At 46.6% G+C, this 26052-nt stretch overlaps 1 protein-coding gene across 3 annotated transcripts in view; it reads left to right on the forward strand.

Annotated features, from left to right (window-relative positions):
• Nucleotides 1-26052, forward strand: part of LOC138468211 (EH domain-containing protein 3) — a 379867-nt gene that overhangs the window by 84873 nt on the left and 268942 nt on the right. For all 3 annotated transcript variants that reach the window (XM_069608670.1, XM_069608671.1, XM_069608672.1), the window contains exon 2: nucleotides 12696-12872. In XM_069608670.1, the coding sequence (XP_069464771.1) occupies nucleotides 12696-12872 (177 nt within the window). The remainder of the gene's footprint in view (nucleotides 1-12695; nucleotides 12873-26052) is intronic.

The following is a 26052-nucleotide window of genomic DNA, read 5'->3' on the forward strand; positions in this document are numbered from 1 at the left end:
GCAAATGTTTCTATGGTAGAACAAAAATTAAGCTGCATTCCAGTCAAATATTGAATCCACACAACAAATCACGACTGAGGTAATGTGCCCGAGCAGACATCTTTCCTACCATAAATCCTGTTCTATAAGTATTTCCACTCAATGGGCCGCTAAAGGCGGGATCGTTCCGACTTTTGATCATTGATGGTTAGCCTCTTTCCACCAACAAAATTTCTTTTTAATTTTTTTTACTGCAGATTAGTTGCCTCTTTGCTGATCGTCGGTTCATTGCTTCGGTGGAGGAATTTACCAGTTAACAAGCATTTAAGACCAATTTTCCAGTGTGCCTTGTGAATGATGCAATTGTCCTGAAGGCGATTCTGTTGCCAATTCAGGTACTTCAGTGCCAGGGATATTAGTAGGGTGATTTTCCCACTGCCCTGTGGCGAGGGCTGTGAAGTGATCTAACCTAATGGAGCAGACAAGATGTTCACCAAGTTAGACCAAAACTCTATGAATGGGTAATGTAGCAAGCAGCCCGGCTTCACTTTTAGGAATGACTTGTTCGGAAGCTGGGTACAGTTAGGCCCAAAGATTGCACAAAAGAGGACACTACAAAGATGCACAAAAACATACATACTCTTGTAGTATTACTCAAATTTAACATAGGGCCTCATTACTCGGTTGGAGGTAGCCTTGCCGGTTTTACTGGCAAGGCTACCTCCAAACTTGCATCTGGGTCCGGCACCCGCGAATGGGCACATACCGGGTTATTGCCCTTTTGCAGTTGCCAGGCCCGGTACACCCCCTTTCCCATTTGAGCACCATAGGGCTCAATGGGAATGGGGAGGGTGGTAGCAATGGTACTGTTAATAACGGTACCAGTGCTACCATCATGTTCTGCTTGCAGGTGCCGGTACGGCCACCAGGTCAGACCTGGTGGCTGCAAGGGCACCCACCAGCAGAACTCCTTGTATGGCGGTCCGGTAGCAACGGTGCCGGTTGTGATGCTGGAAATGCATCGAAGGGACAGGGCCTCCGTATCCTTGTCCTTTACTGCTTTTTATCGTGTGTTCTGTCGTGTTTTCCGCGCAGGAGTTCATGTGGGACTCCTGGCGGTGCCGCTCTCTCTTTTGGTTTGGTGTACAGACCCATGGGATACCCTTATGGCACCCATGCGTGGGGGTACAACAGTGTGCCCCTAGTGTATGTTTTTGGGCACCTGTGTGTGGCCCACAGAGCAGGGTATGGGCTGGTGGCAGCTCCATGCTGAATTTGACAGGTGCTCTGAGTATCCTCCATTTTGGGATACCCAGGCCCTGCCATTGGAATCAGTTGATTCCTGATAGGAAACAAGATGGCCCCCGTGGCCTCTTGCTTTCTATTGCCTGTTACCTTGTTTTCCCAAAGTCCTGGGAAGCCCTGACTCTGTCCCTTCCCCCTGACCGGCTGTTGGGTGGAAGATCCATATATGGTGTTGTTGTGAAGCCCAGGCCAGACTGGCTGGAGCCTTCCCAGTGACTGTATGTTGTGGGTACACCCTGTGGGTGGGACCTGGGTGAATGGAGTGCGTGACGAATACGCATTCTGTGTTGTGGGTGCCTAGTATCTGGTGGTTGACACAATGACTGAGACAGCCCTGCCCGAAACTGGTATGAATGCAGTGTGGAGTGTTGAATGGCTGGGTACTTGTCCCAATACACATAACTTGTTGTGAGTGTCTGGAGAGGAGTGAATGGCCTGAATGCACTATGCACCTGATTGGCTGCCTGCCTGCATGAATGCCCTTCTGACCGATTGGTTGCCTGAGTGTGACCCAGCAGAATGAATGGGAGATCAACTAGTATATCTGGGGGCCTCTCACTGCTAGAATTCGTCTTCAGAAGCTGAAGAGTAACTGGAGTGAAACTGAAGCTTAACCATGAAGCCCTGCTGGAAGAGAAGAATTGCTGTTGCTCTCCTTCACAATCTGAAAGCTGCTGTGTCTCCAAGAACTGACCCAGAGAGGACCTGGTAAGGCACCCTCTTCCCAATCTACGAGGGACCATCGTGCACCAGCTGATCTTTGCCAAAGCTCCCTGGTAGACAGACCTTCGACAGGCTGCCGACCGAGACGGGGACTGCTGCGGAAACCCAGGGAGAAGCGGCCGGACGGTTGTCCGCCACTGTCGACGACCGCTGTCGCCGACTGGAGCCGCTGTGCTCCCGTTTGCCTAAGAACTTTATTTGATCCGAAGACGCTCTCGTCTGCATCGCCGCACGCTTTAGCCCGCTGGAGAAGGCCCGACTGTCGACACGCCGAGGAGCATCCGCCGGTGGGTTTCCCTTCCCGCCACCTAAAGACCACAGAGAAGCCGACGAATCGACCCCCTTGCTGTGTCACAGTTCTTCATCATCTCTTTGCGGTCCAGAACTATTGTCACTGAGGTGCCCCGCACACCTCTTCCTTGCAGGACGCCAACGCTCCGTTGTCGACAAGCACCGCTAGGAAAGAAGCTGCCACTTCACTGCCGTAGTTCACCCTGTTCTCCGTCGGACGTTCGACGACCCATGTCTCCTGCCTTAAAGGGAGGGCACTCAAGAAGGGCCGTCGATTTCCCGTCGACGAACGCTACAATTCCAGGTACATTGGGGCTGTAGAACTATTGTAAAAGTAAATAAGACTCATAGAACAATATATGGACTGGGCTTGTGTTATATCTTTATCTTGCAGGTTGCCCAGGTGGGGGGATCTCCACACACAACTGTGTTTAGTGGTACGGGGCCAGCATTCTGCCAATTGTTCAACCATCTTCCTTTCCTTCCTCTCTCTACTGCTGGTTTCCTCTTGATTGATCTGTGTGACATTTTGACAGTATAGTTGATGCACTTTAATGAGATCTGATAACATTGGTGGCACCACTGTAGAACTGTATATATTTACCATTGTTGATTTTCTGAACACAAAGTGAGTTATTGTGATAGTGTACATAACCTTGAACATTAATTATATAAAGACTGTGTTTAACCAATGCAGTGTGTGGACATTCCTTTGTGGGGGTTTGGGGACTACACTGTACTTAAGAACCAGCCTACATCACCTCCTGAGAAGCTAGGCCTTGATTGCTCGACTACGTTACCAATAATAGAGAATCTTTGCTGGGGTCCTCTCTGCCTCTCCTCTACCATATAGAGAGCGGAAGTACAGACACCCCCTCCAGTCTTTACACTGGTAGCGATACCAGCGCCATTGTTGCCTTACTGCCATACTTGTAATGAGGCCAGCATGCCATGTACAAGACCTAGGCAGTATGTTAAAAGAACAGTGGGCCTCATAAGTTTGGTGGTATCTCAATGGTAAAAACTACTGAGATGCCACCAAACAGTATTACCAATACCGCCACTTGGTCCGGCAGGATAACCGTCAGATTACAAGTGGTGGTAGGCAGTTTTAGACCCCGTTAATTGGAGTTCATAGGACTCCATGGGAGATTTTGGCGGTATTACCGCCAGTGGTAATAACGCTGAATTGGCCGATTTTGGCCGTTCAGGTGGCAGAATTACATCCTGGGAAATAAGTTAATATTTCATTAGCATATGTGCTTCTGGAATTATAGATAAATGAAATAGTGCCCAGGATCTGTATACTGGGAGATCCTTTCACTCGTTTTTTGTACAGTGTACAAGTACAGAAGAGCATCGGACATCACACTAGAAAAGAATAAGATTGAAGTCATTCCTGGGTATACATCCAGTAGAATACAGTAGAATACTGTTGTTAAAGCTAAATTGTCCCAGACCAACGGCAGAGGGCGAGAATTTTCTACCCATTTTCTCGCTGTTTAAAGTTTCCCATTGAAAGTGGGAAAGGTACGCTCCTATACAATAATTAAATAGAAACATCACGGAAGGGAATCAAGCCTAAATCTATGTTTATTTATTTGTTTAAACATTTATAAAGTGCCTTAGACCAAAAGGCAGAAGTGGCGCTATAAACAAACACATATTTTAAGATAAAAGGTAAAACAAGAATAATAAAACAAAGACCATGCAAAAGTAAAACCATTATAAAGAGCTAAACCAGCAAACATGAACAAGAACACAGTAAAAGGGCAGACATGAGCCACAACAAGGATGAAAAGGAACAATAAGATAGAAGTCAACTAATCAGGGGTTGACATTATCGCATACAAACAAACTCAACAAGTAAAACCGAGTTGAAACAGCAGCTTATGTTGAACATCCTTTCCTTTCTACATAAGTCTAGTAGTCTGTTGCAATTGAGTTCAAATTCTGTTGAAATTTTGGCAGGTCTATTGAGTAAGGGGGTTGGTATCTATTTTGAATGAAGGGGAAGCAGTGAGAATTGTATAGGCAGGGTACTTTAATTTGTTGTTTTTCACATATGAACGATTTCTCTTGGACTCTCATTCATTCATTCATTCATTCCAGGGTGAATGTGTGCTCTGGGTCAAATGAATGCATAGATCCTTATGGCGAAGTGTGTGTTGCCAAGTCTCTATTTCTGTAACTGTAGCATTGAAAACTGAGATGGGTAGTGTGTTCATTAGAAGCAGTCATGGATGTATAACTTATTTGTCTTCAAATTGATTCAAATATTATATCTATTTGGTTAATATATATATATATACTTTCTGTGTAACCCTATGCGTTCCTTGTCTCAAAAGGAGAGGGAAGCTGTATGGAATCAAATGCGTTCCTTGTCCCAAAAGGAGAGGGAAGCTGTATGGAATCAAAGTTATTGAATTGGGGTGCCAGATTCATAAAAAGTACTTAAGTAAATAAAGGAACATTTTGTGTGCCTGGTATGGGGTGGGTGGAAAGCTCCCCTGTATTTGATGTGTAGAACATCCTACTAAACGATAAAAAGTGAATACAACTATGATGAAGCCAGATTAAACTGCAGATACCACCAGCATAGTCAACCGCTCACTTTCAGGGTGATAAGATTGCCCTGGGACCAACATTGGATCCTTAAAATGTACATGTGCACTGCCCTGGTACCCACATGGCCTACTAAGCCTAGTCGTAGGCCCAGAAAGTTAAGGAGACGGAACCCCAAAAGGAAATTCTCCTCTAACAAACCTGTTTTCTCAGGGTGCAAACTTTTCACTAGACTCTAGACCTAGCGAGTAGGAAAAGGTATGATTTGTGTATGTCTAGAATTGAGGTGGCAGTGACTTTTCTTATGGCTTGCTACTAGTTTGCAACTTGAATGTGTGCCCCCTTATTCTAATTTTTGATGTCCAAGATCATTCTGTCTGCATGGTCCTGGACGAGCTGCCCATTAATGACATTTCTAGGAGTGTCAGTGGCAGGCTTTTGCACTGGTTGAGCTGGGAAAGGGTCAGTGATCTACTTTGATGGAATCTTGCTAGTAAGTGTGACGACTAAGATGGACCCTGATAGTGTTAATGCAGCAATCACACCTGTGTTGGGGGATGAACAGGGCCGGTAATGGCCTGCAAGCCTGAGTCTAGGCATGCCTGAGCAAAGTGAAGGCCTCAGTGACGGCTCAGGCCCATTACTGGACCTGTACAACCCCTGACAAGGGGGGTGATAGCTACTCGCACCCCTGGGTTTCGACCAGAGTATGAATAATTATTATTTTGATTTTTTACAGAAGATGGACTCCACACGTATTGTGCAAGCCCAATCTCCTGAAAAAAATTACAGAAACATGATGGCAGCCACCATATAAAACAGAAAAGGGACCAAGTCCCATTGCTATTTCTATGACGGGGTCCTCATAGGAAGCAGCAGTGGTGCTGGTAGCCCCAAGGGTAATAGGGCTGGGAGTGAGTGTGTGGGTGGCGGTTGGGGAGCAGGGCAAGGGTCAAGGAGAGGCTGGTGGAAGTTGAACTATGGTTCGCGATAGAGGGTTGCCAAAGAAAATGACATCGCCTGGTGAAGGGCCTCAGCTGACTGAAAACGTGGGTGGTTCTGTGGCAGTTCTCGCTGCCGTTTACAGCCACTTGATTGGCTCAGCGCTCTTTCCCACACTAAATCTAAGAATCTAAAGTAATTAGCACAGATATGCTATCTTTCTTTTCATTTGATTACCTACTGTTTGACATGACAAGAGCCAAACTTAGTGATCTTTTAAAAAGGTTTTGCCTTAATAAATCCATGCCCTAAAAGAATGCCTTGCCAATTGAACCTAACAATGATATCATTGCATAATAAGTTGTATGCTTTTGAACTCCAGTTTAGCAGAGAAACATTTTTTTAAATATATTCTGATGTAATAATGCTTTGGATATGCTATAGCTACTGAAGCATCGCTCTCCGACTTTATTATATCTACAGTAGTTGATATGCTGATCACTAGATATAAAACGATATCTTACTCATAGCCATATAGAGTTGGTACCTGCACTTTCTATTACCTAATTTACCTGGTACAGACTCCTTGGTGACAAGAGTTCAAATGCACGAAAACACTGTGCTCAATATATTGCTAATCTACAGATCCCTGGTTTAAGATCTCTCTCTCTCTCTCTCTCTCTCTCTCTCTCTCTCTCTCTCTCTCTCTCTCTCTCTCTCTCTCTCTCTCTCTCTCTCTCTCTCTCTCTCTCTCTCTCTCTCTATATATATATATATATATATATATATATATATATATAGAATTTAATTGATCAACTCACTGAATTAGAGTCAACATGTTGATGCCAAATGCAAATGAGTCATCTTAGGCGTAAACATACTAATCACACATGTGTCAGTTTTGCCAAGGAATTGAATGAGTTGGGGCTTATGTCTCCCCTGAGATTCCCTACCAGTAGTGCCGCCACATGCTAGAATAGATCTTCAACTGCTTTTCTAAATTTAGGCTTTTCTCATTGCTGGGTCTCTCAACAAATCAATACACTATAGCAATCTCAGATCAGAATTAGCTGTAGTGTTTACATCAGAACCTTTAAAGCCAGGGGGCATTTCAAGTGCCCCGCGGCATGATGATTTCAGAACTATGCCTCTAGAAGAAATTGACAACATACTTTTTCTTATGATTCACCACTTAATACTCCCCCCCTCTGAAATTGGTGGGACACCTTCCCACTGTTTAACTCAAAAATCAAGAATTCATACACTGTGTCCTTGATAATTGGGTTTTACCTGGACCAATGAAAGAGAGTGGTGCTGCGTCCGCTGTTGGAAAAACCCTCTCTGGTCTGAAAGCACCCTAGCAAATATCGACTGGTTCCTCTGCTGCCTTGTCTCATTAAACAACTCAAGCTGATTATATTGAAGCGGGTGCAATACATTTGAGGAGGATAACAACCTATTGTACTGTCTTCTGGTTAAGAAGAGAGTAGGAAATAAGGTTATATGTCTGGTCCATAAAACTGACTTTGGACACATATGTACTATACTCACACATTGCCTCACCTGTCGCCTACCTAACAGACAGTTATGATCTAATTCCAGATGCCCTTTCACTATTCCCAATATAAGCAAGGCCAGAGGAGACGGTAGGACTGTCCCATGTCATGCAGCTACACAATGGAAATCTCTGGCATCTGCCTATTGTTGCTTAAAGCACCACAATGCCTTGCATTGCATTGCATGCTCTTCAAAAAACACACAATACACACATATATGCACCGTCCACTGCCTGTGTTTTGAGGTGGTGGGTAGGGGTGGTGCGCCAGGAGGACAGCTTAAGGGCAACGCGTTTGTCTTTAAAGCAAGACAACGGAGAGCAACACAAGTTTGAATCCCGGTCTCGGGCTTAGAGACTGATCTCCAGTAATTAGCGTGCTACAAAAGATGAATTCATTAATTAATTAGAGTAGTGGTGCAAAATATCACCAATCACGTGGTGATGCTGGGCTTGAAGGAGGAGCATGAGAGATATATTGGACCACCCTGCTTTTCAGCATGGCTGTGACAAGGGATTGTCACCAAAGGTCTATACACTATTTGCTTTACCCTTTAAGGAGCCTTTTGCTTATGAGAACCACACCCCTGTTATTGTCCAATGCATCCCCATTCAAAGGAGGTCGTCCCAGCTGGTAAAAGTAGATGCTAGTTTAACTGAACCTCTGAAGGTGAGTGGGGTTGTGCCAGCTGCCTCTCAAGTGCGCGGTTGCAAGCTACTGCTATGTGATCAAGGTCCGCATGGCAGCGGCAGAGTTACAGGAATGGTAACCAAGATGGCAGACAAGTCTAAGCACGACTGACCTGTGCATCGCCTCATACCGCCAAGCATGCACTTGTGAAATGACTTGCTGATCCCCACTGGAACAGTCCACGGGTCTAACTAATTATCATACACAGATGCAAAAACTGTCATGATGCCCCCTGAATGACCGTTGCTTTCGGCGTCAGGGTGACTCGGGGGACTGGGCCCAATCATTTGCTATGTGCTTTGTGATGTGGGGGCTTGAAAGCAGTCTGGAGAGGACCCCTGGTAATACTTTGAATCTATGCTTCAAAGGACCATGGGTACTTCCCATGTGGACCTGCTTTATCATTGTTACAAAACAGAAGTTGTAAATCTTAGCGTACAAACAGCATCCCTAACGTTGCTCACCACATACATTACAGATGTGGAGAGAAGCAGAGCACCACCAGTTCTGCTCACAGTCCCAGGAGTGCACGGTAGTGCGCATGTCTGGAAAGTCAAAATAGCAAGATGGCGGACACGCCTAATATCTGCTTAGTCCACAATGCCAGGCAAAGATAAAGATGGAAAGTCTCTTTCACTCCTGGACTAGTTAACCACTTGACCACCTACCTATCTCCCAAGAGAACCAATTCTACTTCCTAGGTGCCACACATTGAATTAAAATCAGCACTGAGGTTTGGGGGAAAGGTGCTACATAGACCCGGAGCGAAAAACCAGCAGTGTAGATGCTTTGTCTATCGGAGCAGCGAGCACTGGACATAAGGAAGTGGTCGTGCTGCGGGAAGTGCAAAAGGAGCCACAGTGCATGCAGAGATGCAGGAGGAGCTGGCGGTGAAGGAGGAGTTAAAGGTGCATGAGGAGGTGGAGATGCAGAAGGAGGTGAAGGTGCATGAGAATGTGGAGGTGCATAAGGAATTGAAGTTGCAGTAGGAGAGGAACAAACATGAGAGTTTGGGGGAGGAGATTATCTGCAAGGAGAAGAGGAGAGAGTAGGAGAATTTGGAGGACGTGGACATCATAGAGGAAGGAAGAAAGTAGATGCTAGAGGAGGTGAACTTTTAGAAGGAGGAAGGAAGAAAGCAGGAAAGGTCACAGAAGGTGAAGAAGGGGAGACATAGAACAAATGAGCGAGGAGGCAGAGGGGGGAGAGAGAGAGAGGAGAAGTTTCAAGGAGGATGAAGCAGTAGTTGGAGTAGAAAAGAGGATGCAGGAATTAAGAGAGTATGGTGGGAAGTCCTTTAAAGACATAGGGAGTGTGATATACTTATTTTGTCTTTCTGTCTGGCAATCGTTTGTGGAAAAGAAGTGGGAGGAAGAACAGGCATCTAGAAGAGCAGTGAGTAGGTTAGAAGAGAACCTGTTTGAGGGCTAGTAGCAAGGTTCAGCGGTAGCCCTGAAGGCCTGTGTGCGTAACTCAGCGAGGAGGGAATACAGAATGCTTTGAGGGGTTATAAGTTCGGGAGGTGATCCAGAGGTCCCCCCTAGCACCTTGAAGCCCATCTTGCATATGTCACCTCTGGGAAACCTAATGACAGAAACCTTGAGCACAACTTCCTGAATTACCTCTAGAACACTAACTAGCCAGTGGTCTACCGGGAGAGACCACCCACCCACCAGGACTTCACTTCAACAGAGAAACTTTGCACCAGAGACTGTGAATGACACCTGGACAGAGAGGATATTTGGAGAAATAACTGATTAAGGAGCTTACTATGCGATCCTGACCAGAGACAAATGTGTTGGGGGTGCATAGTGGTTTGTAAAGACACACATTGTGAGATGGGAGGGTTAATAGCGAGACGCATTCCTTGGGTATTGTTAGTTTTGTTTATAATTTCATCTTTCGAAGAAATTTCCTTTTGTCTGTTCTCATCTCAATTAGTTGTGAAATGTGAATAGGGACCTTGTCTCTAAAACTTTACTTCTATTTCCGGAAGTGTATTTACATAGTATTTGTGACAAAACTGCCTTGGAGGGAGGACCCAGGGGAGGGACTATGGCCTTAGAAAGCCACAAGTGTCAAGAGAGTAGCAAATGGAGTTGGAGATTGAGAGGAGGAGGTGGAAGGTCAGAGGGTGAATAACCGAAGAAATGGTTGTGGTTGGAAGGAGACGACCAGAGAAGGTTGTGCTGTTAAATGAGATTGGAGAAAGAAGAATGGATAAGGTTGGTGATAGGATAGCAGAGGTTGGAGGAAAGATTGGAGCAAGAGAGGCAAGTGGATGGAAACATCAGGAGGAGGAGAGTAGATTTGAGCCAGAGTGAAGGCTGACAGGAAACATCAGGAGGAGGTGAGTAGATTTGAGCCAGAGTGAAGGCTGACAGGAAACATCAGGAGGAGGTGAGTAGAATTGAGCCAGAGTGAAGGCTGAAAGGAAACTTAAGGAGGAGGTGGTGGGAGAGACTCTAGCTAAAGAGAATGTTAGGCGGAAAGACCTTGAGGAGGGGGCAGCAGGAGGTCAAGAAAGAGGGAGGTTGTTAGAAGGAAACTTCAGGAGGAGAGCCGAGGAGAAATCAGAGAAAGAAGGCAGGAGAAATTAAGTTTAATAACATGGTCAGCTGCACCTCTGTAGGTGGTAGTGGACATGCAGCCCCACCTGCCTCCCGCCCCCACAAATGGAGATTCTGAGAGGGGAGGAGGTACGAGCACATGGTGGAGTGCCGAGGAGTTGGAAGAGTAGAGACAGACTGGGGAGGAAAGGTAGGTGTCTTAGAATGATTGGCTGTTCAAGAGAAAGAGAGGACGGGACAGTTCCAGGACGCTAGGACACGGCAATGGTGTGGGGATAGGAGTAAAGGCTTTTGACTCACTCAGACTACCAATCCCTCAGTATAAGGTTGAGGGCTATGTTCACTACTATTACAACATAACTTTTGCCTTTGCCCAGGCATAATGTGTGGGTGCACATGGGTCTCAGAGGCCCCGTAAGAATGGATTCCCAGCAACGCACATGAGAAGTAGAGGACTAAAGACGGTGAACCAAGGAGTCGAGATTCAAGTGTGAGGGTTGCTCAAAACCCTCATGCCTGCAAGTGACTGAACTCATCGTCTAACCTGGGGAGAGAACCAGGACTGGGAGTTGCAACCTAAAAGACTTGAACTATCACAAGCACAAAGAAGCCCCCCCCCTCCTGTTCTCACTGAGGTTGTATGCTGCTTCTTTCCTGACTTTGCAAAACCATGTACATATTTATAATAAACTTTTGTTGAGCTATAACTTCTGGTGTCTGCCTTTTGTTGATGCCACTCGGCTTTGTGATTGAAGGCGAGATTTATCATAGCAGGCGTATTTGAATATTGGGCTTTTTGTATTATTTTCACCTGTGGCAGCCAAGAGATGGGCATGCACGTTTGTCAGATGGTTGCCATCTATGTATGTGTTTAGGAAATTAGCCGATTCTTTGGATGTTGAGATTGGTACAGCCAAACATGGACCTCAGAGTGGAATCCATACTTTCTAGTATGGGGCTCCTCTGGAAATCGCTCGTCCAAAGCTTTGGCAATGACCAGAGGAGGAACTGTGGGAGGAACGAGTATTTATTTATTTATTTATTGCACCTCATGCCCATAGGCCTCAGTGCGCACAAGGAAAACACACAGACAACAACATAATCTTAAATCAAACATAATAAGAACAGAGGGGTAAAAAAGAACCAAAGAATGAGGTTATCCATCGTACACTATCAATTTCAAATTGGAGGGTAAGTTGGAGAAATTCCTACAGTTTGCCAGGAAAAAAGGGAGTTTACTGTGGCCACAGACAACAATAATACAGTACCTATTGGCTTCCGTAATCACTCCCCCAACACAATCCTACGGAAGACCTTCAGATCTCCAACCTCTAACAATCCCTCGTCCGGTTCTTTCATGAAGCCAAGCCAGGAACCTCTTCCTGAGTGCCTCTTAGGAATAAACAGAAGAGTAAAGGGAAGAGGGGCAGAGAGAGAGATGTAGAGAAATATAGAGGGAATGAGAGGATGGAAGTGCTCCCAATTTCAGAGGAAAATTGCATTCCTACCATGAGCTCTTTATCAATGCTAATTATTTTCTTTGCCCTCCTTACTTGCTCTTGCTTGTAGCTCTCGCCTTAATCCAAGCGAGGGCCAATAAGTTCCATTACTGATGGAAGATCTGGTCAAGAATGCTGTATTAGTGACATTTGGACTGTTGGTACAAGGTGTGCGCGTATACATTAGAACATCCCATAGCAACCAATCTTGTCGAACAAGGGTTAAGATTACATCCTCATGGCACAAATGCTGGCATGCTAAGAATTTTCGAGATTGCACTTCCCAGGAAAGAACATTTTCCTGTTTACATAGTTAGAATCCAAGAAATTCCTTCCAGTCCTAATGCTAGCTAGTACTGCATCTATATTGCATTAAGATGTGGCTTATATGTGCTTAAATAGAAACAAGCATTCAGTAATGGCATGGCCAAAATCTTTTTGAGGACTGTAAGAGACTGCTGGGGGTACCTGAAAAATGTTAAACATTCTCATGGGCTAGATCTACACTGGCCACTGCAATGTATTCTCAGAACTAGTTTGGCAGGCTCTCTTACCACATTTTCTGTCTTGGGCAGATACCTCCTAGAACAAGATTTTCCCGGGATGAGGATCGGACCAGAGCCGACAACGGACTCGTTCATCGCAGTGATGCAGGGAGAAGTCGAGGGTGTCATACCAGGAAATGCATTGGTGGTGGATCCAAAGAAACCCTTCAGGAAGCTGAATGCTTTTGGCAATGCCTTCTTGAACAGGTGAGTCGATGAAATTTCCATAAAAGTACAAGCATGATCGTACATGAGCGTACAAGCACAATCCCAGAATTTCTGTTCAGCATTCATCTTGAGGTTGGTTTTTAGCTTTCATTTGGGAACGGTCTCCCTGTAACACGTCACACAGCCATGTAGAAGCGGGGGGTGGGGGTGATGTTTGTAGTGGACTCGTATTGAAGCTAAATACTACCCTAGTCCATGCGATCATGATATTCAGTACCTAAAGATCGCCATTATTTAGAATCTCACACTTAGGGCTTGTGGATGTGCTTGTGTTAAAGAGCATGTCCCATTCATGTCTAACCAGAGCTGCCTCCAAGCTCCTTTTGAGGGAGACATTTAACTTTTCAGCAGAGATCGCCCTAGACTTGTGAGGCACTGTTCACTGCCCTGCAATGCCAAGAGGATACTTGCCTCAGACAAACAGAAATTTATTTTTCAAGCAGTTGGAATATTTAAATAACAGCTCACAAGCAGTGATATGCATTAGTGTTCCAAAAGCAGTTTATTTATTCTGAAAGCATTAAATAAACTGCTTAGAACAATTTCACAGATTTATTTTTCTAGGTAATCTGCATTTTTCCTCCCCTAAACATGCCTGGATAGGGCTCAGTAAATGCTTAAATAAGGCATTTTGGGATCTTTTTTGTTTGCTTTGTTTTTTGTTTAGGCAGTGCTTGAGCAAGGCCTTCACTTATGACCATAGCAAGTAGACATCTTGGTTTGGGTCTTAGGCTCTTAGGAATCAGGAAGACGATACTGTGCACGGGCAGGTATATATCCCCATCAGGCCCTGCAAGTTATTAAAAATCCCACTAGACCTGCAGGGCGAGTTCCTTATTTTACATACTCCACCTAAGAGAAATGCACTCACCTCAAGGTACTGTTGACAAAATATTTACCAGTGCTTTTTGTGAAATGATGCATGTCTCCATAAGTACACTTCATATTTGGTGCTATGCTGCTGGGCATGCATTGTGTAACTCACATTTGCCAGTTTCTGCAAACAAAGTGTGTTTGCAGTAAATGCAAAATAAGTTTCTGACATACTCCTACTCGCCAGAAAGGTTGAGCATCCTGCAAATGGTGCTCGCCCTTCATAAAAACTACTCACCAATGCTAGTGGGCTAGTAGATTTTTTGCGAGCCCTGCCTATGAAACAGGAAGTGCCCAGCAGAAAAGAACAGGCGGGTCTCCAGTCCTCGTCAGATCTTCAGAAAGTATTCTTCAGGACTGAATTGAAGGGGAAGGGAATATTGGAGTGGGGAGGGGGCTGTGTGCTGGGTTGGACGGTATCCAGTGATTTCAGCAAAAACTATTTCCGAGAGGGATTTTTTAAGGAAACAAAAACAGTAGAAAAAACACTGATTTTAACAAAATATGTCTATATGAGGGCGAGGTAAGGGGGTAAAATGGGTGGCGAGGGGGTTACGCTGGTAAACGGGGGGTTGAGGAGCACCCCCAAATAGAAGAAATAAATCAGTATTTTATTTGATGATTTTATTTCGCTAAAGCATCCTTCTTTGAAATTGTTTTCGCTAAAATCTCATACAGCCTGGTTGGACTGGGGCATACAATTGTCTCGGGCACCAATGAAAAAGTGGCCCACAGTTGCAAACGGCAATTCATTCCTTTTGTGACAGACTGTTCGAATAGTACCCATGGAGGGAGGTTTTTGAGAAAATGTGATGGAAATTGTGCAATTTAAAGAATATTTATGCAGTAACTCTGTTCAAAACTACTAGCCGCATAGTGAAGTAACTCATCAAACTGGCCCACATTGGCCAAAAAAGGGGCCCACTTTGACCACAAAAAATGGCCCACACTGGGATTTTGCATGTTTGGTTTCGGGTATTGACTTATTGGCCAGTCCGAGCTTGGTTGTGTGTACGTCTCTCTGGCTAAATTCCTAAATAGAGGCGGTAGGTTGACCAAGCAGTTCTGAGGAGCTGACCTTCGGTGTCTTGGAGGTATGCGAAGGGGCTGTTGGGCGCTAGAAAATGACATCATTTGTGACGGTGTTCTGCTTTCCATGAAAACGCACATGTCCACTGCACTTGATTGTGACTGAAAATACGATTCTTATCTATTAGGAATGCATGATATGGGATAACATTTCTAGCGCTTAGCAAAGGGGTCTCCGTGCATAGCATCTGCGCCGTCACTTGCCGAGATGGTCTGCTTTTGTTTACTGCTGAGCTTGGCATTCCCCGGCTGCAGTAAGTGGCCACATTGTTCTCCGCACACAGGCAGAAAGCCAGGTTGTTTCCCCATCAGAGGGGAAGAGTCCATGGGGAACAGGTTTTCCAGTCTCACAAACATGACTCGATGGAGCAGACAATGGACCTTCTGTGTTTATTTCCATTCCATTGCCCTGCTGTCTTTGGACCGGTTTCCTTTATGCAATGATGATTATTATGACCTGGGAATGCTTTCCATTTTGGCATGATTACAAACAGTGTGTATAAGAGGGTGTATTTCGCATCTTTTCAGAGGATCAAACCCACACGCTTTCCATGGGTCTAAGGACATTACTATGCTGGTGTCTTGCCGAGGTATAGCGGGATGGAAGAAAGGTGCACAAATCTGACCACCTCTCAAATATCAAAGAGGAATACAAGGAATACACATCATTTCAGCCGAGAGGCTCCTTTCGGGAAGTTAACTAGAAAAAAAGGAATACACTTCATTTCAAGTGCTTAGAGGCTCCTTTCAGGAAGCCAACAAGTGCTTAGAGGCTTCTTTCAGAAAGCTAACAAGAAAAGAAAAGGAATACACATCATTTCAAGTGTTTAGAGGCTCCTTTCAGAAAGCTAACAAGAAGAAAAGGAATACACATCATTTCAAGTGCGTAGAGGCTCCTTTCAGGACGCTAACAAGAAGAAAAGTGTGTGTGTTTGGACTTTGGCTGCTGTGAAGCCCAGGCTGTTTTTTTATCTACCCGGCACTGCGAGTCAGCGAAGATTCTTGCCGGCATCAGCGTTTCACCACGCTTCCTGGAGGAGGCGGGGCAATCTACATCACGTGTCGTGGTCACGTGATTTCGGACTCCCTCAAGAGTCGGAGGCTACCACCCTTGCGGCGCTAAGCCCGGCAGAGACAAGCCCTACTGGCTGTTGTGCAGCTGTTAGGCGCTGGGGCGCCCCAAGGTACATTTATTTTGATATCTTTACTGTAGAGGAGCCTAACAGATAATAATACAATTCTGCCTCTGAGGATTCTTCTTAACCGTGTTACTTTAGCCCGATTTTACTAGGGGTCCAATTCATGAGACTTCGAAGTTCACCCCTTCTGGAGGATAAGGCGGCCCAGGAGGGCTCGTATCTGGCCGAAGAGGGTACTGCAGCTTTAGTGACAGCTTCCCCAACCGCTATAGTAACATCTCAGCCAGTCACTCATGTTACTCACGCCCTCATTCACTCAGCCAGTCATCAAAACACTGAAACTAGTTCGTCCACATCCACAATTCAAGAAGGTTGGAAAAGAGGACTAGAATATACTCTGACCACCAAAAAAATACAGAGCAGAATTAATGATCATTTTGCTAGAAAAAGGAATAAAAGCACAAATGATCTTGTGGATCTGCTGCCCTCCCCTGGCCATTTGCCTAGCTTAAACCATGGGGCCAATCTAGGTTCTCTTTTGTTAGACTGCTCCTGTTCAACAACATTACCCCTAACCAATACATTAGAAAATGGAGCTCCTACACAAGGGTTGCAGTTAGAGCAAGACGGGCCCCATGTTCCGTCCTTAAGGGCGTCATCTCCAGCTAACGAGAATACGCTTTCAGCATTGAGCTTTGTACTAAATTCTTTGGTCTCAGTATTTGAACTATTGAAAACAGAAGTACAAGCACAGGCGGGCTATTTGTTGGAACTCTCAAGTGAAGTGTCAAAGATCGATTCATCAATGACGGCACTCAATAACATCATGAACACAATTTTAATACCAACCTTAAAAGATTCACATACAGAGGTAGAGAAACAAGGACAAGATCTTGCCCATATTCATACTTTACTGAAGGAAGAGGCAAAGAGTAACCTCACGATACAAGAGTTACAAAAAAATCTCCCAGTACAAAGTTTTTCAAGTCAGAACCAATCACAGATCGTCGAAGGACCATTTGACTGCTTTGATGATACTCCATTATCAGACTCGGTCTTAGAAGAATTTAGAAGACTTGCTAATGTTGATGTGGAAGAATTAGAGGAGAACCTTGGAAGCCCACAGGAATTGTTTCCTAGAAATGCTCAGGACTGTCTACAGGAAGAGGTAAATTGCAGTCCTGCTAGCTCCTTCAATCCCAAAAGAAAAAGACACCATAAGAAGATTAAGAGGGTTAATTCCAGGATCCCTCGTCTCGTTTTACAGCCAGAGAAAACTTCGAAAAAGCCCAAAAATCTAAAAAAAACAAGCTTCTAAGAAGTCTACAGCAAATGCATTCCTGAAAAAAATGACTTTAGCATTGGAGGATAAAACCACAGATTTAGATATGAAGGCCTCCCCAGTAGCTGGTACATTCCAGAATTCAAGCCAAGGTAAACCCAGGTCTAGCAAAGGAGGATCTGACAAAAACGGGGAAAGAAATGTACCTGTAAACTCAAAGGTGGACCAAACTGACACACGGACACAGATTTTAAACATGGGAACACAAACTGAGTCCTCCTGGCCTACGAGTGGAGTCCCTTGTAATCAAAATTTTAAATTGGGTTATACGAACATTAAGCTAGCTCCAATATTTTTTAAAAATAAGGCCCAAAAAGGGGTCAATAATAATAATGCTGGAGTAGTCGTACAGAAAAAGCCTAATAATAACATCAGATTGGCTCCCATCTTTCTAAAAGCAGCTGCGATAACGGATATCCTACCATCAGTCTCTGTTCCAGCTCAGCAGACATGCTCCTTGGATGAAGTTCCAACCCAGTTCATAACTAATGAAGTAGAGTGTCGGAACGGCTCAGGGAAATCTAGGAATTTAGAGCCGCCTTTACAGAATAGTGACCGAGAGGAGCCTGATGATTCTTACTATACTACAACTGCAAAGAAAGCAGAGCCAGTTCTGGCCAACTTCGCAATTCCATGGGTCTGGTTAAGACTCGAGAAACCAAACAGATACACCTCACTTTGTAGATCAGTGGTGTTATCTGAAATTAGAAAAAATTATAATCTGTTTCTCTTCACCACAGAAGATATCGAGTATGTTAAATTTCCAACAGTGGACAGATTCTTTGTGGAAGTTGGTCTGAATTCCAGTGGTCTTTGAGCGGGAACAAGAAGATACTTCCAGCATACAAGTGGGAAGTGAGGATGCCCTTAATTCTGTGAGTGCAGTCGGCTCAGTGGAAGAGCCATTAATGAACCTGTCATCTGGGCTCAAACTGAACGAAAATCTCATAACGAAACTCCCTGAGATTATTTCACAAATCCTCCAGAAGCTTGGAGAGGAGCAAAATAGTCTTTAGACAAAATAACATAAGACTAGTCTCCTGGAACACGAGAGATCGTAGCTTTCTAAAGAAAAGGCTATTAAAAAAGGACCTGTTACAAAATAACGATATTTTGTTATTCCAGGAGACTTGGCTCGTTAACTCGATAGAAATTGAGGGCTTCACAACTCTCAATCTTGGAGCTCTTCAAAAATCTAAAGGGAGACCAGCAGGTGGACTTCTGATAGCACTCAAAAATTCAAGTATGAAGGAAATTGTCCCCCTATGCAATCATTTGGGAGGCATCCAAGCCTGCAAAGTGGAGCTCGACCTGGGTAATCCCAATACAACCTTAGTGCTGGTTAATATTTATTGGAACCCAGCCAGCACTAATATCCATGAGTTCACAGAAATTTTACATAACCTGTTGCCAACGGTGAAGTTAGAGTTTGAGGGAGCTTGCATATTAGTTGCAGGGGACTTTAATGCAGATCACATTAACTTAGGAAATGTGGGGCTAGAATCAGGTAAGACGAGGTCTCCATGGAAAGCGAAACACTGGGGGGGGATTTCCTTTCTTCCTGGGACTTGGAAAGGATCTATGTGAAAAATGTGGAGAATGAATCAGAAGAACCTACCTGGAAACAAGGCTCTTCGCAATCTACATTAGACTACATTTTTGTAACCCCAGATCTTTCGCTCCTTTGCCCGAGGCTGTCCCTCAATTGGGAAGGAGGGAGCGATCACGCTATGTTGGAACTTCAATTCCAGGAACATCAGAAAGCTCGGATCCAGCAAAGTCCTCAGGATCTTGAAGGATTAAAAGGCAAACTGAGAGTGGTCAAATATAAGCATGGAGGGGAAAAGTTGAATGAACAGCTTGAAGCAGTCCCAGCAGCATTGTGGGCTGAGGAATTTCATCCTGAAAAATTTGGGAACTTTATCTGGTAATCTGCGCGCCAAATGAGACAAAGGCCACAGGAAAACAAATACACCTACATGTCTTTGATGAGGACACTCAAAAACAAAAGAGAATCCTTCGACAAACTCTATGTCTCCTAAAGAAAAAAACAGGAGAAGATCCTGAGGACAGTAAGCAAAAAATTAAGAAGGCTAAACAATCCTATAAGAACTGGTTAAAGAATCATAAACAGCAAAAATTACAGGATGATGGGAAGAAAATGTTTTACTTACTTAATGCAAACAATTGCAGAAGCTTCTGGGCTGCACTCAATTTTGTGGAAACCGGCCAGAATAGTTCACTCTGCAATATGGTCCAGGAACATAAATGGATCGACTATTTAAAAAGCAATACACATCATTTCAAGTGCTTAGAGGCCCCTTTCAGAAAGCTATCAAGAAGAAAAGGAATACACATCATTTCAAGTGCATAGATGTTCCTTTCAGGAAGCTAACAAGAAGAAAATGAATACACATCATTTCAAGTGCTTAGAGGCTCCTTTCAAGAAGCTAACGAGAAGAAAAGGAATACACATCATTTCAAGTGCTTTGAGGCTCCTTTCTGGAAGCTAACGAGAAGAAAAGGAATACACATCATTTGAAGTGCTTAGTGGATCCTTTCAGAAAGCTAACGAGAAGAAAAGGAATACACTTACTTTCAAGTGCTTAGAGGCTTCACATGCCCCCTCAATAAATACGATGAGGCTTTTCCTTTGCAAGGCAGTATTTAACAATATATAAACAATCGTTTCTCAGAACAGCAGCAGACAAACAAGGTTTCTTTTCCAGTCATAGCAGCGTGTATGTGTGTGTGCACTGCCTCTGGAATCTTTGAACAGAGCAGCACGCTGTCCCCAGAGGTGGCTGGGCTGGGAAAATGCACTCTGCCAGGAAACCTATACAGAACAATGGGCAGAGAGTTACTGGCTGACCTCTGAATATTATCCTTGCTCATGGACTTTTTACTATATTGTCATTCGGGTATTTTAAGGGTGGCTTTGTCATGAAGCCTGTAGCCACAGGAAGGTCACGTAAGAACGCTGGGAAGTGAAGCAGGAACGGAAGGTGCTACCTAGGCTCCTAGTGTTCCCGCATCACATCCCACCCCCATGTCGCAACCCCCTGTTCTTTTCCTCAAATGTTACCCTTAAAGACAGGTACAGCGCCCTGTTGCTTACTAGGTAGGTTGGCGCTATATAAATCCACAAATACAATTAAGAAGCAATAAGAGGCCCTGTGCTAACAGTGGCAAATCACAAGCATGTTGTCTCTGTCTGAGGCTATGCCTGCCCCACTTTCAGCGAACACAAGTCATTGCCAAAAGGACAGACAGCAAGGACGCACAGCAAGAATGCAGGGTGCAGGCCTATGCATAGACAGGAGCCTTCAACAGGCCCCAGGAATCAGACCAGCAGGACGTGCAGCAAGAGTGCAGGGTGCAGGCCTACGCATACACAGGCTATTTCAGCAGGCACCAGGAATCAGACCAGCAAGACGGGCAGCAAAAGTTCAGGGTGCAGGCCTACGTATGGACAGGAGCCTTCAGCAGGCACCAGGAATCAGACCAGCAGGACGTGCAGCAAGAGTGCAGGGTGCAGGCCTATGCATGGACAGGAGCCTTCAACAGGCCCCAGGAATCAGACCAACAGGACACGCAGCAGGAGTGCAGGGTGCAGGCCTATGCAAAGACAGGCTATTTCAGCAGGCACCAGGAATCAGACCAGCAGGACACGCAGCAGGAGTGCAGGGTGCAGGCCTATGCAAAGACAGGCTATTTCAGCAGGCACCAGGAATCAGACCAGCAGGACGCGCAGCAAGAGTGCATGGTGCAGGCCTATGCATAGACAGGCTATTTCAGCAGGCACCAGGAATCAGACCAGCAGGACGTGTAGGGGGCAGGTCTATGCATACACAGGCTATTTCAGCAGGCACCAGGAATCAGACGAGCAAGAGGGGCAGCAAAAGTTCAGGGTGCAGGCCTACGCATGGACAGGAGCCTTCAGCAGGCACCAGGAATCAGACCAGCAGGACGCGCAGCAAGAGTGCAGGGTGTAGGCCTATGCATGGACAGGACCCTTCAGCAGGCACCAGGAATCAGACCAACAGGACACGCAGCAGGAGTGCAGGGTGCAGGCCTATGCAAAGACAGGCTATTTCAGCAGGCACCAGGAATCAGACCAGCAGGACGCGCAGCAAGAGTGCATGGTGCAGGCCTATGCATAGACAGGCTATTTCAGCAGGCACCAGGAATCAGACCAGCAGGACGTGCAGGGTGCAGGCCTACGCATACACAGGCTATTTCAGCAGGCACCAGGAATCAGACCAGCAAGACGCGCAGCAAGAGTTCAGGGTGCAGGCCTACGCATGGACAGGAGCCTTCAGCAGGCACCAGGAATCAGACCAGCAGGACGCGCAGCAAGAGTGCAGGGTGCAGGCCTACGCATTGACAGGAGCCTTCAGCAGGCACCAGGAATCAGACCAACAGGACGCGCAGCAAGAGTGCAGGGTGCAGGCCTACGCATAGACAGGCTATTTCAGCAGGCACCAGGAATCAGACCAGCAGGACGCGCAGCAAGAGTGCATGGTGCAGGCCTTCGCATAGACAGGCTATTTCAGCAGGCACCAGGAATCAGACCAGCAGGACGTGCAGCAAGAGTGCAGAGTGCAGGCCTACGCATAGACAGGAGATTTCAGCAGGCACCAGGAATCAGACCAGCAGGACACGCAGCAGGAGTGCAGGGTGCAGGCCTATGCAAGGACAGGCTATTTCAGCAGGCACCAGGAATCAGACCAGCAGGATGCGCAGCAAGAGTGCATGGTGCAGGCCTATGCATAGACAGGCTATTTCAGCAGGCACCAGGAATCAGACCAGCAGGACGCGCAGCAAGAGTGCAGGGTGCAGGCCTACGCATAAACGGGGTATTTCAGCAGGCACCAGGAATCAGACCAGCAGGACGTGTAGGGTGCAGGCCTACGCATACACAGGCTATTTCAGCAGGCACCAGGAATCAGACCAGCAAGACGGGCAGCAAAAGTTCAGGGTGCAGGCCTACGCATGGACAGGAGCCTTCAGCAGGCACCAGGAATCAGACCAGCAGGACGCGCAGCAAGAGTGCAGGGTGCAGGCCTCTGCATGGACAGGACCCTTCAGCAGGCACCAGGAATCAGACCAACAGGACACGCAGCAGGAGTGCAGGGTGCAGGCCTATGCAAAGACAGGCTATTTCAGCAGGCACCAGGAATCAGACCAGCAGGACGCGCAGCAAGAGTGCATGGTGCAGGCCTATGCATAAACAGGCTATTTCAGCAGGCACCAGGAATCAGACCAGCAGGACGCGCAGCAAGAGTGCATGGTGCAGGCCTATGCATAGACAGGCTATTTCAGCAGGCACCAGGAATCAGACCAGCAGGACGTGCAGGGTGCAGGCCTACGCATACACAGGCTATTTCAGCAGGCACCAGGAATCAGACCAGCAAGACGTGCAGCAAGAGTGCAGAGTGCAGGCCTACGCATAGACAGGAGATTTCAGCAGGCACCAGGAATCAGACCAGCAGGACCTGTAGCCAGAGTGCAGGGTGCAGGCCTACGCATGGACAGGAGACTTCAGCAGACACCAGGAATCAGACCAGCAGGACGTGCAGCAAGAGTGCAAGGTGCAGGTCTACGCATATACAGGAGCCTTCAGCAGGCACCAGGAATCAAACCAGCAGGACGTGCAGCAAGAGTGCAGGGTGCAGGCCTACGCATAGACAGGCTATTTCAGCAGGCACCAGGAATCAGACCAGCAGGACATGCAGCAAGAGTGCAGGGTGCAGGCCTACGCATGAACAGGAGTTTTCACCAGGCACCAGGAATCGGACCAGCAGGACACACAGGAAAAGTGTAGGATGCAGGCCTGCGCATGGACAGGAGCCATCAGCATGTACCAGGAATCAGACCAGTAGGACGCGAAGCAAGAGTGCAGGATGCAGGCCTACACATGGACAGGAGCCTTCAGCCGGCACCAGTAATCAGACCAGGATGCAAAGCAAGAGTGCAGGATGCAGGTCTACACGTAGACAGGAGACTTCAGTCGGCACCAGGAATAACACTGCAGGATGCCCAGCAGAAGTGCAGAATGCAGGCCTGCGCATGGACAGGAGCCTTCAGCATGTACCAGGAATCAGACCAGAAGGACCCGCAGCAAGAGTGAAGGCTGCAGACCTCCGCATGGCCAGGAGACTTCACTAGGAATCGGACCAGCAGGAGACGCAGCAAGAGTGCATGATGCGGACCTACGCATGGACAGGAGACTTCACCAGGCACCAGGAATCAGACCAGCAGGACGCGCAGCAAGATTGCAGGATGCAGGCCTACGCATGGACAGGAGCCTTCAGCAGGCGCCAGGAATCAGACCAGCAGGACGCGCAGTAAGAGTGCAGGATGCAGACCTAAGCATGGACAGGAGACTTCAGTCGGCACCAGGAAGAACACCAGCAGGATGCACAGCAAGAGTGCATGATGCAGACCTACGCATGGACAGGAGACTTCAGTCGGCACCAGTTATCAGACCAGCAGGAGGCACAGCAAGAGTGCAGGATGCAGACCTAAGCATGGACAGGAGACTTCAGTCGGCACCAGGAAGAACACCAGCAGGATGCACAGCAAGAATGCATGATGCAGACCTACGCATGGACAGGAAACTTCAGTCTGCACCAGGAAGAACACCAGCAGGATGCACAGCAAGAGTGCATGATGCAGACCTACGCATGGACTGGAGACTTCAGTCGGCACCATTTATCAGACCAGCAGGAGGCACAGCAAGAGTGCAGGATGCCGACCTAAGCATGGACAGGAGACTTCAGTCGGCACCAGGAAGAACACCAGCAGGATGCACAGCAAGAGTGCATGATGCAGACCTACGCATGGACAGGAGACTTCAGTCGGCACCAGTTATCAGACCAGCAGGAGGCACAGCAAGAGTGCAGGATGCAGACCTAAGCATGGACAGGAGACTTCAGTCAGCACCAGTTATCAGACCAGCAGGAGGCACAGCAAGAGTGCAGGATGCAGACCTAAGCATGGACAGGAGACTTCAGTCGGCACCAGGAAGAACACCAGCAGGATGCACAGCAAGAGTGCATGATGCAGACCTACGCATGGACAGGAGACTTCAGTCGGCACCAGTTATCAGACCAGCAGGAGGCACAGCAAGAGTGCATGATGCAGACCTACGCATGGACAGGAGACTTCAGTCAGCACCAGGAAGAACACCAGCAGGATGCACAGCAAGAGTGCATGATGCAGACCTACGCATGGACAGGAGACTTCAGTCGGCACCAGTTATCAGACCAGCAGGAGGCACAGCAAGAGTGCAGGATGCCGACCTAAGCATGGACAGGAGACTTCAGTCGGCACCAGGAAGAACACCAGCAGGATGCACAGCAAGAGTGCATGATGCAGACCTACGCATGGATTGGAGACTTCAGTCGGCACCAGTTATCAGACCAGCAGGATGCGCAGCAAGAGTGCATGATGCAGACCTAAGCATGGACAGCAGACTTCAGTCGGCACCAGGAAGAACACCAGCAGGATGCACAGCAAGAGTGCATGATGCAGACCTACGCATGGACAGGAGACTTCAGTCGGCACCAGTTATCAGACCAGCAGGAGGCACAGCAAGAGTGCAGGACCCTTCTGAAAAGAAAATACAGCGCACTATGATTGTCTTTCGAAAGTTCGGTCTGTTTTCTTATTCATCATGCTCTCTTGCGTAGTGTCGTTTATTCGTTGTGAGGTGGCAAGATGGTCACTCAATGGGAGTGGAAGACGCTGTGGCTACGGCTGTGGGGCCCTCCTTGCTGAAGCTTTTGTGCAGTTTGCGCCCTTCTAAGTGTGTTGTTCTGTGGACCAGTTGAGGTTTAGGCTCACCATATTTGAAGAGGGTGACTTTGCTGCCCGGTTGATGCTTTGTTCAAACCAATTGTTGAAAGGTTGGTTGGCATTAGCATTCTTGAATCTGTCCGGCCAAAGGTCAATGCCCAGACATAGTGATCCTACTTGCCAACCTCTTATCTATGTTGGTTTGAAATCCAAGCAGCGTTGTTGTCCTACACCTCAGCAACATTCCACTGTGGGACTTTGAATGAGGCATGTTTTTTACCCATAATATAACTGTTCTAGGGAACACACACCCTAGGGACCTTCACCAAACTTTCGAAAGACAATCCTAGTGCGCTGTATATTCTTTTCAGAAGGGTCCAGGGAGGCCACAGTTAAAGGAGAATTGTATTTTGGGACCACCCCCACAGTTAAAGGAGAATTGTATTTTGGGACCACCCCCTATAATTTTATCCACCCCTCGATATGGTCCTTAATTTAAGATGTAATTCCCCTGATCTTTTATGGCCTTTCACACGCTCGTGCTTCTTGTTCCCGCATGCTCCTCTGCCCTAATAGTCTTGAGGTAAGCTTCCCCTCTGTCTCTTACTTCCCTTCCATTAGGTTCTATCTGATCTCACTAATCCTCTCTCATCCTTACCCTATTTCTTCTTTCTGATCTCACTAATCCTCTCTCCTCCTTACCCTATTTGTTTCTGATCTCACTACTAATCCTCTCTCCTCCTTATCCTATTTCTTTCTGATCTCACTACTAATCCTCTCTCCTCCTTACCCTATTTCTTCTTTCTGATCTCACTAGTCCTCTCTCCTCCTTATCCTATTTCTTTCTGATCTCACTACTAATCCTCTCTCCTCCTTACCCTATTTCTTTCTGATCTCACTAATCCTCTCTCTT

Source organism: Ambystoma mexicanum, chromosome 4q (assembly GCF_040938575.1).
Source record: "Ambystoma mexicanum isolate Mex_15411 chromosome 4q, UKY_AmexF1_1, whole genome shotgun sequence".
In the NCBI taxonomy this organism is placed as follows: Eukaryota; Metazoa; Chordata; class Amphibia; order Caudata; family Ambystomatidae; genus Ambystoma; species Ambystoma mexicanum.